The following is an 18,497-nucleotide window of genomic DNA, read 5'->3' as shown; positions in this document are numbered from 1 at the left end:
ATATATTTAAATATGTAACAAAAATAAAGATACTGAAACAACAACAACAGCAAATCCATTTTATGACACTATATTCTAACATGAATCTGGTTTTGCATATCATATTATTTATAGAACGTAAGACTAACCATGACAAACAAAGTCTTTCCAAGAACATTAGATAAAAAACATAAACTTTGGATTTTTCTGGTTTTTATGTTGCAGATTAGAAAGAGTCATAAATAAAAAATCAGTTTTTTAATGATATCTACATATACATACATATATACTAGAAGACAAAATGAAACCACAAAATACAAAACAAATATAACTATATGGGCAGAAACACTTTTCCTTTAAATTCTATGAAACGGATCTTAATTGTTCAAATTTAAAAATTTCAGAATGCAATGCCTATAAATTCTTTAGTTATAGATTCCAAAAATTTAAAAATTTAAACGAACAACCGATTTTTTTTATATGGACCACTTGAAAATTTCTCAAAATTATCATATTTTATTCTACCGATTTTTATTAGCTTAAACGGTCTAATATAAACACAATAGACTTACTAAAGTGATATTATTTATATCACTTATATGTAAGCAGAAAACGAGATTATTTTATCCCAACACATTTTCCAGTGGCACATCCAAGATCATTCATGAATTTTTTCAAAACCGAATGCAATAGTAACCTTCTGACAAACTTTATCTTAAAATGGAAGGTGTCCTTAAAAAAGTTCTAAATCCACTGATTTATTGGATTAACATCTTCTTTATTTTAAATCATATCTATATAATTTCTTTTGAAACTTAAATCGATTAGTAAACAGCACATTTTGTCATAAAATGCTTAAAGCACTTCATCTTTTTTAGAATGCTACTAATATTTAAAACTATCAACCTAACTATAAATGAAATGTGAAAGTTAATTTTTGTTAAAGTCGACTTTATTTTAAACTAGAATTTTGTTTTTTCTTTCGTACCATAAGCAATATTTTAAAAAAAGCTTTCAAAACTTTTTCCAACACATATATACATACATACATGCAAATAAAAGAAAATATTTGTCAATGAATGTAAATGAAAAAAAGAAATTTCAAAAAATTAAGCAAACAAAATGTACATAAAAATTCAAAACAAAAAGCTAATTTTAAAATAATAAAACAACATTTTAAATTCTATTTGAAATTTATTTAATGGTACGAAATTTAAAATAATATTTAACTTTATGGACTTAAAATAGACTTTAAGGGTCATTGTTACAACTTGACTTTATAGTTAAAGGTAACTTTAAGCAACAGAAAAAGATACCCTTAAAACTATAAAGGCAAGTTGTAATAATGGCCCTAAGGCTTTTGTTGTTAGGGTTTTTGATTGATTTTTAACTTAAATATTAAATAAACTTTTTTTTATAAATATTATACCGCGATAATTTTTAGGACCCTTCACCAAAGTAATTCACGTCATCAGATTTTATACGATGATGTGCTAAGAAATAAATATTGTGAAAAAATTAACTCAAATTTCAAGAAAATTATGTGATTTTGCCCATATATGTATGTATAAATATAAAAACCGTGTGAGTGTTAATTTGAACAATAAATATAAATCATACGTTCGATGAACGTCTTAAATTACACGATGGATTGCATGGTGGATTGTAAGTAAATCGTGGAGTTGCATCATAAGTTTTTTATTTATTTGTTTTTAATGGAGTATTAAAATTTAATTAAAGTAAAGCATATAAGGAATAACTTCGAAAATATATTTAATTAAATTCAAATAGTTTTTCTACATTAGCTTAATATGCAGTTTGAAAAAGCAATTTTTTTCTATTAAGTAATTCGGTAATTGTTAATGGATTTTTTGTTACAGCTATATAAAGTTCTTTTCAGGATTTTCAAGCTTAATGATTTTCAATAAAATTAGTATAAAGAAAATGTTTTAGCAATTATTTCTTCTTTCCATTACAAAGTAATTTTTTTTTATATAAAATGAAAAAATGTATGTGTACAAATAACCTGTTAATGTGTATGTAGTATATATCAAAACTCGAATACATACATTTTTAAAAAGTATCCACATTCACATGTGAAAATAAATTGAATTAACTGGGGAAAACAAATTGCAGATATTACCTAAATGTACCAACAAACAAAAGCAAATGAATGAAAAGAAAAAGAAAGCTAATAAACCATTACAAACACGATTACAAACATAGTAGATGAGAAATGAAAAATATTCTTGTTCATATGTATGGATGTATATAATAACACATACATACACTCACAACTCACTCATACATTTATATTTAATCTACAACTCTTACTCCCACATATAAAATTATACTAAATTTGAAATGTTATGCTTCTTTACATACTTATAGCCCTAAGATATAGCATTTTTCTTAACATTCCATCTTTTTTCCAACCAACCAACCACACAAACATACAATTACATTTTGTATAAATATTCCTTACAAAAGAACACGCCTAAGATTCTTTCTTTTTTGCTGTTTTTTCTTCCCTTTTTGTTTTTATTTAAAAAAAAAAAAAAAAATAACAAAAAACGTTAACAAATATATTTTCTCTAAGATTAAAAAAATAAAATAAAAACGAAACTTAACTCAACTCAACTAAATGAAAAATTAGAAAAACCTAAAAGTGTAGCACAAAAATATTTTATACGAAAACAAAAAATGCAAACTTTTATTTAAAAGGGATTCACTCAACTGAAAATAAAATTTGTTACGAACTTGTAACACATTTCAAATAGAAACATTAGCACATGTGTTACTTTTATTTAAGCGACGATAAAGAAATAATACTTTCAACGACGACATAAACGAGCAAAAAAAATAAAAGAAAAAAGGAAAAAGAAAGTAGCACACAGTTATATTCATCATACACCTCGTTTACATCACAAATATACAAAGAAACTCACATACGAATGTATGATTATTTAGTTGTAAATATGCATGTATGTATATTAGGGTGACCCTTATATTGGACTTATTAGATTTTCTGTATAACCAAGGACTAAAATTATACTCCGTCATCTAAATGCTGAAAATTTGAACAAACATTTAGAGGTTTGAAATTTTATTTGAAGTTTCAAGTTATGCAATATTTTCAAAGAAATTTAAAATAAATTATATTAAAAAAAATCCAATTAAAAGTAGTAGATATTTGTATTTCATTTACCCATACCTGTTCATATATATAAAACAATTTCAGATATCGTTAACCCATTTTACTTGATACAAACAAATCATAAAACTTCATAAATATGGGCATTTCCACGGTCCGCATTTTGTACCAATTTGATGTGAAAAAATAAAGAATTTTTTTCTTATTTACAGTTTTCGATAGCATCTTTATAGCACTATGTTTCGGGAAAAGATAGGATTTGTCGATTAGTTGTTTCCAATATATTAGCAATAACCATGGTATGCCTAATGAGACCAAAATATGTAAAATGATAAGAGAGATATTCGGACAAGTTTGAAAAATCTCCCAATTATAGTTCTCAAGATATTTATAAATAACTATTTACTGTATATGGGAGGTGACTCACGCCCTGTACTTATTCCCTTCCCATTTTTGGTTAAACTTCAGGCCGTGATATGAAATTGATTCATATGATATTTCAAGACATTCACAATTACAGAAATACAGATATTCGAAAATAACGAAATAACGGTGCCACAGCCCCTGTTCCGATACGTCCCCTTTTTGATTGGACTTCATGCACTGATAAGAAATCCAGATATTCGAAAATAACTATTTGCTTTGTTTGGGTGGTGCCACGCCCACTTATCCTATTATGACAATTTTCAGCCAAGCTTCGCACATTAATTTATCTTTATATATATAATTCTTCTGTACGTGTGTTAGTAACTGAACTCCTCCTTAACGGCTGGGCTGATTTCGATGAAATTTTTTGTGTGTGTTTGAGTTGGTCCCTGGATGGCTTAGATTCACAATTGACCTATATATTTATAATGGGCGTGGTACCTCCCATACGAAATAAGCATTTATTATTGAATATCTGGAGTACTATTATAGTGGGAATCTTCAAACTTTGTGTGAGCTATGACAGAACAACGTTTGTCGGGACAGCTAGTATATACATAGATATTTAAATTAATTATTTTGGAAAATATTGTTACTTTGACTAGATGATAGAGAATAACTTAAGAACTTGAGAGCACCGATAATCAAAAAGGGAAATATAAGGACCACCATAATGTACATGTGTATGTATAAGTATTTTGTTATGTTATTATTGAAACACAGTGCATACATACTAGGAACTACATACACAATGTATACTGAGTAGAAAGTTGTTTATATTATTTATAATATAAATAAGAATTCAGTTTTATCTAATGAAAAAAATCTCTATCCTAAAGATGCAAATTTCAGGTTTAAGGTATCTAAAGACGTTGTTGTAATTATTTTATTTACCCGTTGCATTCATTTTCTTTCAGTCTTGCTCTTTGTTTGATAAAAGAAATACAAATAATTATGTGGCTGCATAGTGGTGTATTCACTACGAAAAACTCTTAACAAGATGTGTAAATAAAACGACATCGGTTGGACATTTGAAGTCAGCGTTATGTATTATGATGTCTCATATTGAAACGATTCTACGAAAAAATATATGTATATTGTACAAAATATAAATTCAAATAACATATTTTAGATTTGAGTTATGATTTAACACGATTTGTCAGCCGATAATAGATGTGTACACGCTTATCCCCTCAAAATGTTAACTTGTAAATTTTAATCAGATTTATACCATTAATATCTTTTACTCATTTATGATTTTATATCATCTAAATTAGCTGAAATCTGAACTACTGTAAATATATGTACATATTTATCTTTTTATTTTCTTTTGATGTCATTAATAAAGTGTGAAGTCAAGTGGTCGTAATATGTTCTCCATGGACTGATTTTCTTGTTGTGCTTCCCCTTATTTTTCTTCATTTTCCTATTTCAAAATTTTCTTTTAAATGATGATTTTGAATGAAGTCGTGTAAAGCGAACAACCTTGAATTTTGAATTTAGTTCATAAAAAAATCTCACTTCATGCTTATAAATAAGTGAATGAATAAATAGTTTTGTAATTACAAGTTCACATTCACCTAAATATGTACATTAGGGTGGTTTTATAAAATCGATTTCCGATTTTTATAGATGCTCACGTCTAGAATTGTTCCTTTTAGTGTAAAAATACGATTGATAAAGTTTTAGCTCAATCGGTCTTTGCCTTCCCATGCCGAAAGTGCCTCGAACATCTACTAGTTAATTTTTCGTTAGTAATCATGTATTTAGGTTTTTACTTGTCGCTTGTAAAGGTACTTACAGAGAAATATTAATTTAATGTTTGTTGGTGCAATATTGGTAAGCAAAGGAGATGATGAACAACTTCTGGGAATCTCCGCTTTAAAGAATAGCACAGGTATCAGTCATGTAGAAGCTGTTAGCGATAGCCTTTTTGAAAACCTCAGGACTCTTTCGGCACGGGAAGGCAAAGTTTAAGTTTTAAGAAAAAATGTTGCCCTTTCACAAAAACTACCCTAATAATGTACATGTACATTAGAGTGACAATCAGTTGTATGGAAAAAATTTTTTGTTAAAATTTTGAAGAGTGCCGGGTGGAATATTGTGACACTAGACCTAAATGTTAAGTGCTGAAAATTTGAGCCAAATCGGTCAACGATTTCTGGACGCGCATCGAGGTCAAAGTTCAGATATATGCAAAATTATACTATTTATATGGAATAAATAGGTGAAACTCGTTAAATTTCTGCATTGTTTTCTAGAAATGTATAGATTTATTTATATTAATGAATATTACATTAAAAAAAATTTTTGGAAGTTAACCCTGCATCTCCTTTGGGTCAAAATGACCCAAAAACTGTATTATCGCCAAAATTCTGAAAAAATGCAAATTTTTCAGATATTTTAAAAATTTTGCGACTAAATAAATACTTTTGCAATTGAATGCAAAAGAATCGAAATGTGTACGTAATTATCGTTCTAATGAGATATAAATGACAAAATTTGGTTAAAAAATGTTAAAGTTATTACAAATTCGCCAGACCATTAACGTGTTTCAGGCCACTTGAACAAAAAATTTAGGAAAAAAAATTAACATATTTCGAGAAAAATTAAAATAAAAGCTAATTTTTATTTAAAATATATCCGTATTTACTTGTGTATGAGTTTTTGTCTTCGTAGGATACCGTTAACCTATTCGCAGGTATGGCCAAAAAAAAATATTTTTTTTAACGGCTGTTTCAAATCTCCATTTTCAAATTTTTAAAAATTTTGTTAAACAAATTTCAGAATTTTTTGATCATCACATTGGGATTTATTGAGATGAAAATTGGGAATAAAAATATGAAAAAATTATGTCAATACCTCTTACAGTTTTTCCGTACCTGCGATTTAAATTTTGCGATTTTCAAGAAAAACTAATTTTTTGTCCATATTTAGGCGAATGAGCCCAATTTCCTTAATGTTATAAAGTTTAAGTAAAACCTATTCATAATATTATAGTCCTTGTAATTTTAAATGTGGTCTGAAAGTTTTACTAAAATCGGAAAACGATAACCTTAAATCGTGAAGGTCAAAGGTCAAATTTTTCAATATTTGGAATTTCTAAAGAAAAGATAGCGAAATGTTATATATTTTTGGGCCGATTTTAATGAAACTTGAGCAAAATATACATTGGGGTCTAACATTTACAACAACAGTGCAAAAATGGATTTAATCCTTTAAGAGCACTTGGGGTCAAAATGGCTGTGTTTTTCGTGATTTTAAATGTTGAGGGTAATTTGGACCCCAAGTGCTGCTATGAGTTAATTTCCATTTGTCTGCTGTTATTTTAAATCCTGGACTTTATGTTATACTTTCCTCAAGTCTCATTAAAATCGGCCCAAAAATATATAACATTTCGCTATCTTTTCTTTAGAAATTCCAAATATTGAAAAATTTGACCTTTGACCTTCACGATTTAAGGTTATCGTTTTCCGATTTTAGTAAAACTTTCAGACCATATTTAAAATTACAAGGACTATAATATTATGAATAGGTTTTACTCAAAATTTATAACATTAAGGAAATTGGGCTCATTCGCCTAAATATGGACAAAAAATTAGTTTTTCTTGAAAATCGCAAAATTTAAATCGCAGGTACGGAAAAACTGTAAGAGGTATTGACATAATTTTTTCATATTTTTATTCCCTATTTTGATCTCAATAAATCCCAATGTGATGATCAACAAATTCTGAAATTTGTTTAACAAAATTTTTAAAAATTTGAAAATGGAGATATGAAACAGCCGTTAAAAAAAATAATTTTTTTGGCCATACCTGCGAATAGGTTAACGGTATCCTACGAAGACAAAAACTCATACACAAGTAAATACGGATATATTTTAAATAAAAATTAGCTTGTATTTTAATTTTTCTCGAAATATGTTAATTTTTTTTCCTAAATTTTTTGTTCAAGTGGCCTGAAACACGTTAATGGTCTGGCGAATTTGTAATAACTTTAACATTTTTTAACCAAATTTTGTCATTTATATCTCATTAGAACGATAATTACGTACACATTTCGATTCTTTTGCATTCAATTGCAAAAGTATTTATTTAGTAGCAAAATTTTTAAAATATCTGAAAAATTTGCATTTTTTCAGAATTTTGGCGATAATACAGTTTTTGGGTCATTTTGACCCAAAGGAGATGCAGGGTTAACTTCCAAAATTTTTTTTTAATGTAATATTCATTAATATAAATAAATCTATACATTTCTAGAAAACAATGCAGAAATTTAACGAGTTTCACCTATTTATTCCATATAAATAGTATAATTTTGCATATATCTGAACTTTGACCTCGATGCGCGTCCAGAAATCGTTGACCGATTTGGCTCAAATTTTCAGCACTTAACATTTAGGTCTAGTGTCACAATATTCCACCCGGCACTCTTTGAAATCTAAAAAAAAAAAATCGGCTGTCACTCTAATGTACATATAAGGAATATTAAGAAATATTAATTTATTTATTAATTGTTTTATTCTGACAAATTTAATAAATATTGCAACTTGTTTTCGAACACGATGAAAATACTCGTACAAGAGCTAAATTAATTTAAATTGTGTTTGTATTTAATTAAATCATGTTCACTGTGCAATAGTTTAATGCAATTAAGAGTTAATCATACGTCATGTTGAACCAATAATGTAGCGACGACAAGAAAGCAATTTAATACAAACAGCCATCCTATCCGTAACAAGGTTGCTGTTTTTTTTTTACATGTTTTCATTAAGTATTACGTAGAAAATATAATCATAATATAATTAATTTCATCTGCATTTATACATACATATGTATACGTACATACATATATGTTTGCATGTTAATAGTTATTACGACTAAAATCCCTCCATAATCCCAATATATATGTATGTAATACGTTTAACAAAAACAGCAAAATAAACTCTCGGTTTCATTGAAAACACTATTAATACAATAAAACATTAAAAGTGCATTATTATCGATGCAAATTAATGTCATTTTGTTCGTATTTTCTTCACTTTTCACATTAAAAGTCTTTATTGAAAATCTTACATCAGCATCTGCATCTGCAGCAAACAAACAAATATGTATCTATGTATGTATGTGCGAATGTGTTTGTACTTATATAGACATCTTTAATTGATTTTTGTTCCACTATTTAACGCTCACGTTATCGCTTAATAATAATAATATTAAAATTATTTTCATGTTTGTTTTCTGAGTATTAAAATAATTATACATGTGATTTCTGACATTGTGCCAGTATTATTGTGGAAATAATAAATTAGGTCAATTGAAAACAAATTCAACTTTTCTAAAGTCAAATAAAGTCAAACACATAATTACGCTGGGCTACATGTTAATCACTAATTTTCGGACACAGTAATTTTTCAATAGAAATCCAAAAAATAAAAAGATTTCTGGCAAATTATTGATAAAATTTGTCATCACTCATATTTCCCACCAAATATTGATTTTTATATGAAAAATCTAAAATCACTTATATATCGTTAATAAGAGGTCCTAGAGGAAAAAGAATAAAAATCTGTGATCACTCATATTTCCCACCAAATATCGATTTTTATACGAAAATCTAAAATCACTTATATATCGTTAATAAGAGGTCCTAGAGGAAAAAGGATAATAATCTGTGATCACTCATATTTCCCACCAAATATCGATTTTTATATGAAAAATCTAAAATCTCTCATATAACGTTAATAAGATGTCCTAGAGGAAAAAGGATAAAAATCTGTGATCACTCATTTTCCCACCAAATATCGATTTTTATACGAAAATCTAAAATCACTTATATATCATTAATAAGAGGTCCTAGAGGAAAAAGAATAATAATCTGTGATCACTCATATTTCCCACCAAATGTAGATTTTTATATGAAAAATCTAAAATCACTCATATATCGTTAAAGAGGTCCTAGAAGAAAAAGGATAAAAATCTGTGATCACTCATATTTCAGACCAAATATCGATTTTTATATGAAAAATCTAAAATCTCTCATATAACGTTAATAAGAGGTCCTAGAGAAAAAAGGATAAAAAATCTGTGATCACTGATATTTCCCACCAAATTGATTTTTATATGAAAAATCTAAAATCACTCATATATCGTTAATAAGAGGTCCTAGAAGAAAAAGAATAAAAATCTGTGATCACCCATATTTCCCACCAAATGTCGATTTTTATACGAAAATCTAAAATCACTTATATATCGTTAATAAGAGGTCCTAGAGGAAAAAGGATAATAATCTGTGATCACTCATATTTCCCACCAAATATCGATTTTTATATGAAAAATCTAAAATCTCTCATATAACGTTAATAAGAGGTCTTAGAAGAAAAAAGATAAAAATCTGTGATCACTCATATTTCCCACCAAATATCGATTTTTATATGAAAAATCTAAAATCACTCATAAATCGTTAATAAGAGGACCTAGAGAAAAAAGGATAAAAATCTGTGATCACCCATATTTCCCACCAAATATTGATTTTTATATGAAAAATCTAAAATCACTCATATATCGTTAATAAGAGGTCCTAGAAGAAAAAGGATAATAATCTGTGATCATTCATAATTCCCACCAAATATCGATTTTTATATGAAAAATCTAAAATCACTCATATATCGTTAATAAGAGGTCCTAGAAGAAAAAGGATAAAAATCTGTGATCACTCATAATTCCCACCAAATATCGATTTTTATATGAAAAATCTAAAATCACTCATATATCGTTAATAAGAGGTCCTAGAGAAAAAAGGATAAAAATCTGTGATCACTCATATTTCCCACCAAATATCGATTTTTATATGAAAAATCTAAAATCCCTCATATAACGATAATAAGAGGTCCTGGAGAAAAAAGGATATAAATCTGTGATCACTGATATTTCCCACCAAATATGGATTTTATTTTGAAAAATCTAAAATCACTCATAAATCGTTAATAAGAGGTCCTAGAAGAAAAAGGATAATAATCTGTGATCACTCATATTTCCCACCAAATATCGATTTTTATATGAAAAATCTAAAATCACTCATATATCGTTAATAACAGATCCTAGAAGAAAAAGGATAAAAATCTGTGATCACTCATATTTCCCACAAATAATGATTTTTATTGAAAAATCTAAAATCACTTATATATCGTTAATAAGAGGTCCTAGAGAAAAAAGGATAATAATCTATGATCACTTATATTTCCCACCAAATATTGTTTTTTATATGAAAAATCTAAAATCACTCATATATCGTTAATAAGAGGTCCTAGAAGAAAAAGGATAAAAATCTGTGATCACTCATATTCCCACCAAATATCGATTTTTATATGAAAAATCTAAAATCACTCATATATCGTTAATAACAGATCCTAGAAGAAAAAGGATAAAAATCTGTGATCACTCATATTTCCCACCAAATATCGATTTTTATTGAAAAATCTAAAATCACTCATATATCGTTAATAAGAGGTCCTAGAGAAAAAAGGATAAAAATCTGTGATCACTCATATTTCCCACCAAATATCGATTTTTATATGAAAAATCTAAAATCACTCATAAATCGTTAATAAGAGGTCCTAGAGAAAAAAGGATAAAAATCTGTGATCACTCATATTTCCCACCAAATATCGATTTTTATATGAAAAATCTAAAATCCCTCATATAACGATAATAAGAGGTCCTGGAGAAAAAAGGATATAAATCTGTGATCACTGATATTTCCCACCAAATATGGATTTTATTTTGAAAAATCTAAAATCACTCATAAATCGTTAATAAGAGGTCCTAGAAGAAAAAGGATAATAATCTGTGATCACTCATATTTCCCACCAAATATCGATTTTTATATGAAAAATCTAAAATCACTCATATATCGTTAATAACAGATCCTAGAAGAAAAAGGATAAAAATCTGTGATCACTCATATTTCCCACAAATAATGATTTTTATTGAAAAATCTAAAATCACTTATATATCGTTAATAAGAGGTCCTAGAGAAAAAAGGATAATAATCTATGATCACTTATATTTCCCACCAAATATTGTTTTTTATATGAAAAATCTAAAATCACTCATAAATCGTTAATAAGAGGACCTAGAGAAAAAAGGATAAAAATCTGTGATCACCCATATTTCCCACCAAATATTGATTTTTATATGAAAAATCTAAAATCACTCATATATCGTTAATAAGAGGTCCTAGAAGAAAAAGGATAATAATCTGTGATCATTCATAATTCCCACCAAATATCGATTTTTATATGAAAAATCTAAAATCACTCATATATCGTTAATAAGAGGTCCTAGAAGAAAAAGGATAAAAATCTGTGATCACTCATAATTCCCACCAAATATCGATTTTTATATGAAAAATCTAAAATCACTCATATATCGTTAATAAGAGGTCCTAGAGAAAAAAGGATAAAAATCTGTGATCACTCATATTTCCCACCAAATATCGATTTTTATATGAAAAATCTAAAATCCCTCATATAACGATAATAAGAGGTCCTGGAGAAAAAAGGATATAAATCTGTGATCACTGATATTTCCCACCAAATATGGATTTTATTTTGAAAAATCTAAAATCACTCATAAATCGTTAATAAGAGGTCCTAGAAGAAAAAGGATAATAATCTGTGATCACTCATATTTCCCACCAAATATCGATTTTTATATGAAAAATCTAAAATCACTCATATATCGTTAATAACAGATCCTAGAAGAAAAAGGATAAAAATCTGTGATCACTCATATTTCCCACAAATAATGATTTTTATTGAAAAATCTAAAATCACTTATATATCGTTAATAAGAGGTCCTAGAGAAAAAAGGATAATAATCTATGATCACTTATATTTCCCACCAAATATTGTTTTTTATATGAAAAATCTAAAATCACTCATATATCGTTAATAAGAGGTCCTAGAAGAAAAAGGATAAAAATCTGTGATCACTCATATTCCCACCAAATATCGATTTTTATATGAAAAATCTAAAATCACTCATATATCGTTAATAACAGATCCTAGAAGAAAAAGGATAAAAATCTGTGATCACTCATATTTCCCACCAAATATCGATTTTTATTGAAAAATCTAAAATCACTCATATATCGTTAATAAGAGGTCCTAGAGAAAAAAGGATAAAAATCTGTGATCACTCATATTTCCCACCAAATATCGATTTTTATATGAAAAATCTAAAATCACTCATAAATCGTTAATAAGAGGTCCTAGAGAAAAAAGGATAAAAATCTGTGATCACTCATATTTCCCACCAAATATTGATTGTTATATGAAAAATCTAAAATCACTCATATATCGTTAATAACAGATCCTAGAAGAAAAAGGATAAAAATCTGTGATCACTCATATTTCCCACCAAATATCGATTTTTATTGAAAAATCTAAAATCACTCATATAACGTTAATAAGAGGTCCTAGAGAAAAAAGGATAATAATCTGTGATCACTCATATTTCCCACCAAATATCGATTTTTAAATGAAAAAGCTAAAATCTCTCATATAACGGTAATAAGAGGTCCTAGAGAAAAAAGGATAAAAATCTGTGATCACTCATATTTCCCACCAAATATCGATTTTTATATGAAAAATCTAAAATCACTCATAAATCGTTAATAAGAGGTCCTAGAAGAAAAAGGATAATAATCTGTGATCACTCATATTTCCCACCAAATATCGATTTTTATATGAAAAATCTAAAATCTCTCATATAACGTTAATAAGAGGTCCTGGAGAAAAAAGGATATAAATCTGTGATCACTTATATTTCCCACCAAATATCGATTTTTAAATGAAAAATCTAAAATCACTCATATATCGTTAATAAGAGGTCCTAGAGAAAAAAGGATAAAAATCTGTGATCACTCATATTTAAAGTAAATTGAATATTAAATATTACATAGATTTGTGCCTAAAACTATGTGAATTTATAATATTGAGATTTCTTTTAAATATAAACACAATCAGTAGGTTGGCCCAAAGATAAATATCATCAATATCATCAACAACATAAATTATTTTACTTAGGATAGGTTAGGTTCCATTTGACTTACATGAAAATATAGTTTTACTTTAGACTTTTACAATTCATTTATATAAATACTTTTTAACAAGCATTCAAAAAATATTTTGAATTTATACAAACGTAACTCTACAAATATAACTTATGTGAAGTCGTATATATTTATTTATTTAAGTTTTTTGCAATCATATCTTATATTTCATTATTATATTTGGATTTTTAATGTGCTTTCGTTCGTACATGGTTGTAGTATATATATCTTTCTTCATTGAGGTCTTTCATTTAAATCTAGTCTCTGGTTATTCATCACTCGTTTCATAGTTATTTGTGAAAGTCTACTTTGCTTTTATACATGTTTGAATCTATATCTTTGTTATACCAAAACTTTTTGAATAAAGATGTTTGTGCAGTAAAATTTAAAATCTTATTTATTTAAATACAAAACTCATCAAACAGATGTATGTATCATTGGTATCATGTAGAATGGCCATAGCTCGCATTTTTTTCGAATTCCATTTCAAATTTTTTTTTAGAATTATATTTTCTTGCTGTAATATTAATATATACATATATATAGAAGGAACCAGATTTAGAAATATCAAAGTAGTAGAAAAACTGACAAACATAACATGAATTCACGACTGATTGGCTTAGAAATACTTTTTGAGTTGAGTTTTTTGTGATTTCAAATAAATTAACTAGTGTAATTTGTTATTGGATATCAACATAAATCTATAAATATGTACATATGTATGTTTACCAGTCTGCCCTTAATTAAACCAAAAATAATATATTTTTATAAATAATGGCTTTATATTACATGTTTTGAAATAAATAAAAAAATAAATAAATAATATGCACAAACTTTATAACCACAAGAATGCGAATCAAATTTAATAAGAAAAGTTTAATTTAAAATCGTACAATTTTTATAATTCGATTAAATCTGCAAATATGTATGAATTGTATTTTATGTGGTTGTAAATGCTATGGCAACATCTGGCGTTTGAGAATGATCATGCAACCATTATACAAAAACAAACTCACTGAAAACCTACACATATCTACACACACAAGAACCCATACTCCTCTCATACTCTCTTACATGCATACATAAGTACACTTTCATGTGGAAATAGTTTTGACAGTTTAAGAAATTTACGACTTGAAAAATATAACACTTGCAACAACTATGAATAAATGCAACATCCATACATAGTACGTACTAACGTACTGTACATGCACAGTTACTTACTTACATCCTTACTCGTACATTGAACACACACAATCAAAAGGAAACCAAAAAAAAAAAAAAACCAACAAGAAATTTAACAACTACCAGTACAATTGCATGTGCAAGTGCAAGTGATACATACTGACTTTAAGTCTTTAACTACTGAGTTTAAGAAGAAAACCGTACGTAAAGTACATACATATGAATTTATATAGAGATTCCAAAAAGCATACTGCATAATACATACAAACATACCTATTCATATGTATGTATATATGTTTGTTTGTATTTGTGTATAAGCAAATTTGCAGAGCATGTGTTGGTTAATGTCTACAATAAATATAATTTATAAGGATGAACATGTACATACTACATATACCGTACTGTGCAGAACATTAGCAACAAGATTAAGATTAAATTGGTAAAATTTATTTATATTTGTATAAAATTCACGAATTTCTAAACGAACGATTTGTCTTCAAACAAAATCGGTACAAATTTGGTTTTTATGAATCTCAAAAATTTGTTAATTTTTTATACCTTACGCCACCACCATAGTGGGGAGGGTATTATGCGTTTGTGCAGATGTTTGTAACACCCGTAATTTCCGAGTGGTTTAAAAGACTGGATGGTTCCATGTAAGCCTTCTGTATAAAGTACAGATCGTAATTTTGAAAATATTTCAATAAACTGGCCGAAATCGACCCATTGTTATGTAACAAAAACAAAAATAATATCCTAGACAGTATGGTGATGCAGGGTATAAATATTATTTTACCGCACAATCAATTCATAATCAATTTTTAACATAAATTTATCAAAGGTTAATAAAATATAATTTCCATACAAAATTTATCTTATAAACCCTTGATGAATTTAAATTAAAAATTGATTATGAATAAGACCTTTAATATTTATGTTTTTGTTTAATCATCATCAGCAGTTGCCTAAAATAACTGATTTTTTTGTAATTGTATTATTCTAAAATTCTAAATGCTGATATTCTGCTCAGTACTGTATGTGTGTATGTATGTTATATCCCTATAAAGGCAAAGTTTATGCTGATTCATATTTATTCGTTTACGTATCTCAGAATGTATGCATGTGTGTAGGTTATAGTCTGGGCAGGATGTTTTTCAAGGAACAGAAATTAGAACATCTATTTACTTAGTTAGTAATTATAATCATAAAATTCAACACAAATGAAACAAAAAGTTTTAATACGCAAATGAGTGAACATTTTGCCTAACAAATGTTTAATTTTAAATAAATAAATTCACTTTCTCAAAACAATACTTACATACATACACACACACACACTCTTGAATATATACATATCTATATAAATTATTTATATTTATTAGGAATAATTGTGGTTTTATTAATATATTTTATGTTTTCTATATTTTTAGGGGTGGATCTGGCCTAAGATGGGGAGCGTGCTCTTTGCAGCTGTGTTCATAGCGTTACATTTTGCTACCGGCGGCCTGGCCAACCCAGATGCAAAACGTTTATACGACGATCTCTTGAGTAACTACAATCGCTTGATAAGGCCTGTTGGCAATAATTCTGATCGTTTAACGGTCAAAATGGGTTTACGTTTATCACAATTAATTGACGTTGTAAGTACTTATAAACACAATAATTACAAAATAGTTAAAGACAATTCCAAAACAAATAAATAACGGAGTTTCTTGTATTAATTTACAAAAAAAAAACATTTATATTTCGACTTGTCTCCTTATAAATGTAAGATTTTAAAAGGTATTACCCAGGTTATTCAATACATTATAAATAATATAATAAAAATCAACCAAGAATATAAGATAAATTCATCTTTCCTACATGTGTTATGTTATTATCGGACAAGTAAGAAAGTATAATCGGTCAAGTCCGACACTGAGTTTACATATTTTAAAATTTCAGTAATATATTTCGGAAGTAGGCCTTATATGGCAGCTATGACATGGACCGATTGTCATGAATTTTATTTGGATACGAACATTTTTAAGTGATCTATGTTAAACAAATTTATTTGTAGAGGAATTTGTGGAAATATTTATGATAGAAAAGTCATATTTCGGAAAGACATTTGTATGAGGGCTCGGTGAAACAATGGACCAATTTGGACAGAAAAAAATCCATGTACCATCCTTAGCGTACAAGGATTACATGGATTGCCAGTCAGACAGACGAACAGATGGACATCGTTAAATCGACTGAGAAAGTAAAACTTTAAGTTCGGTTTCAGACAAATTTTTTAATATTTACTTTAATTTAAGGTTTACAATTTATATTTAACATTCTAATATATGCCCTATTGCAGTACTAGTCAAATTTACACATTTTATTTAGAAATAATAAAATTAATAAGAAAAACCGCAAAATATGTTGAAATATTAAGCACAATTCGACAAATCTGGCAAGTATGTTCTCTGCTCCGAAAACTTTGCCATATGAATATATTAAGTAATCATCAAATTGAGATGAATGATTATCTTCTTATTATATAAAAAAAATTATAATATAATTTTATAAAACACTACACCTAACATTCTTATGAAAAAAAAAACCTAAAAATATAATCAATCAACTATTCCCGTTTTAGCTTTAACACTCGTAACAAAAACTTTAATTACATTTATAGGCTCTGAGGAAAGTTCAATAGAAAACTTTGACAACTGATTGAAAGCATTAAATACTACGCAACATAGGAACCATTGTGAATGCGAACATTATAATACACACATTTACACTAAACTAAAGTAAATTCTTGAAAAATAAAATTAATTATGAAAATACTTGTAAAAGTTTCAAACTTTTACTTATAACACGTCATCGTCCATTATAAATCATCATAGACATTTATGAATTTCTGAAGAACTGAAAACACATTCTAACAACTCACACCCTTTACGGCGTTTAAAATAAAACAAACAATGAATTCTCAAAGATTTTAATTAATTATTAAATAAATTAACGCCAGAGTTAGATACGCCATTAAAATATGAAATTTAATCAAAATCAATTTGAATGTGACAAAGTCTTTTCTCTCAACAAACATTTATGCATTAATACATTGTGTAATTACATGTGTATGTGTGTATGAAAGTTTTAAATTTAAGTGCTATTTTGATTACGGTTATACAAAATTCTGTCTCATTTTCTCTTCCACTCTTTCATAATTCAGAATACATCCAAAGCAATATTTTACCACAACTGACATATTAAATTCATGCATTCACATTCGGAAACCTTTATATTTTATAACCAATTAGTAATTGCTAAGCAAAATTAAGTGCATCGTCATAGCTGTTGATTTGATTAAATGATTGTGGCTTAGTTCTAGTTGATGTTGTTATTCAAACTTCATATAAGTATACATTTTAATGTCATTTTCACAAGTTACTCTTCATACATTTAGTATAAATACACGCATAAATAGATGTATGTACGTATTTATTTATAGATTTATAAATATCCCAGCAGTTCTAGGAGACAGTCCCGAACTAGTGATTTTACCCATCATTTAGGGTGGAAAATAATTACTTTAATAGCTACGTGACTAGTTATTTTAACTCGTGCATGTTCTAAGCAGGGGCACAATTGATCCTTTTTG

The 18,497-nt window shown here is 27.4% G+C and overlaps 1 protein-coding gene across 1 annotated transcript in view; it reads left to right on the top strand.

The window, feature by feature from the left end:
• nAChRalpha1 (nicotinic acetylcholine receptor alpha1) overlaps positions 1–18,497 on the top strand; it is a 97,780-nt gene that overhangs the window by 46,424 nt on the left and 32,859 nt on the right. The window contains exon 2 of the mRNA XM_065498641.1: positions 16,291–16,500. Coding sequence (XP_065354713.1) covers positions 16,309–16,500 — 192 coding nt within the window. The 5' untranslated portion in view covers positions 16,291–16,308. The remainder of the gene's footprint in view (positions 1–16,290; positions 16,501–18,497) is intronic.

The sequence above is a fragment of the Calliphora vicina genome, chromosome 1 (assembly GCF_958450345.1).
Source record: "Calliphora vicina chromosome 1, idCalVici1.1, whole genome shotgun sequence".
Classification (NCBI taxonomy): domain Eukaryota; kingdom Metazoa; phylum Arthropoda; class Insecta; order Diptera; family Calliphoridae; genus Calliphora; species Calliphora vicina.
The sequence above is the reverse complement of the archived record's forward strand: the minus strand, read 5'-3'. Positions and strand labels throughout refer to the sequence as shown.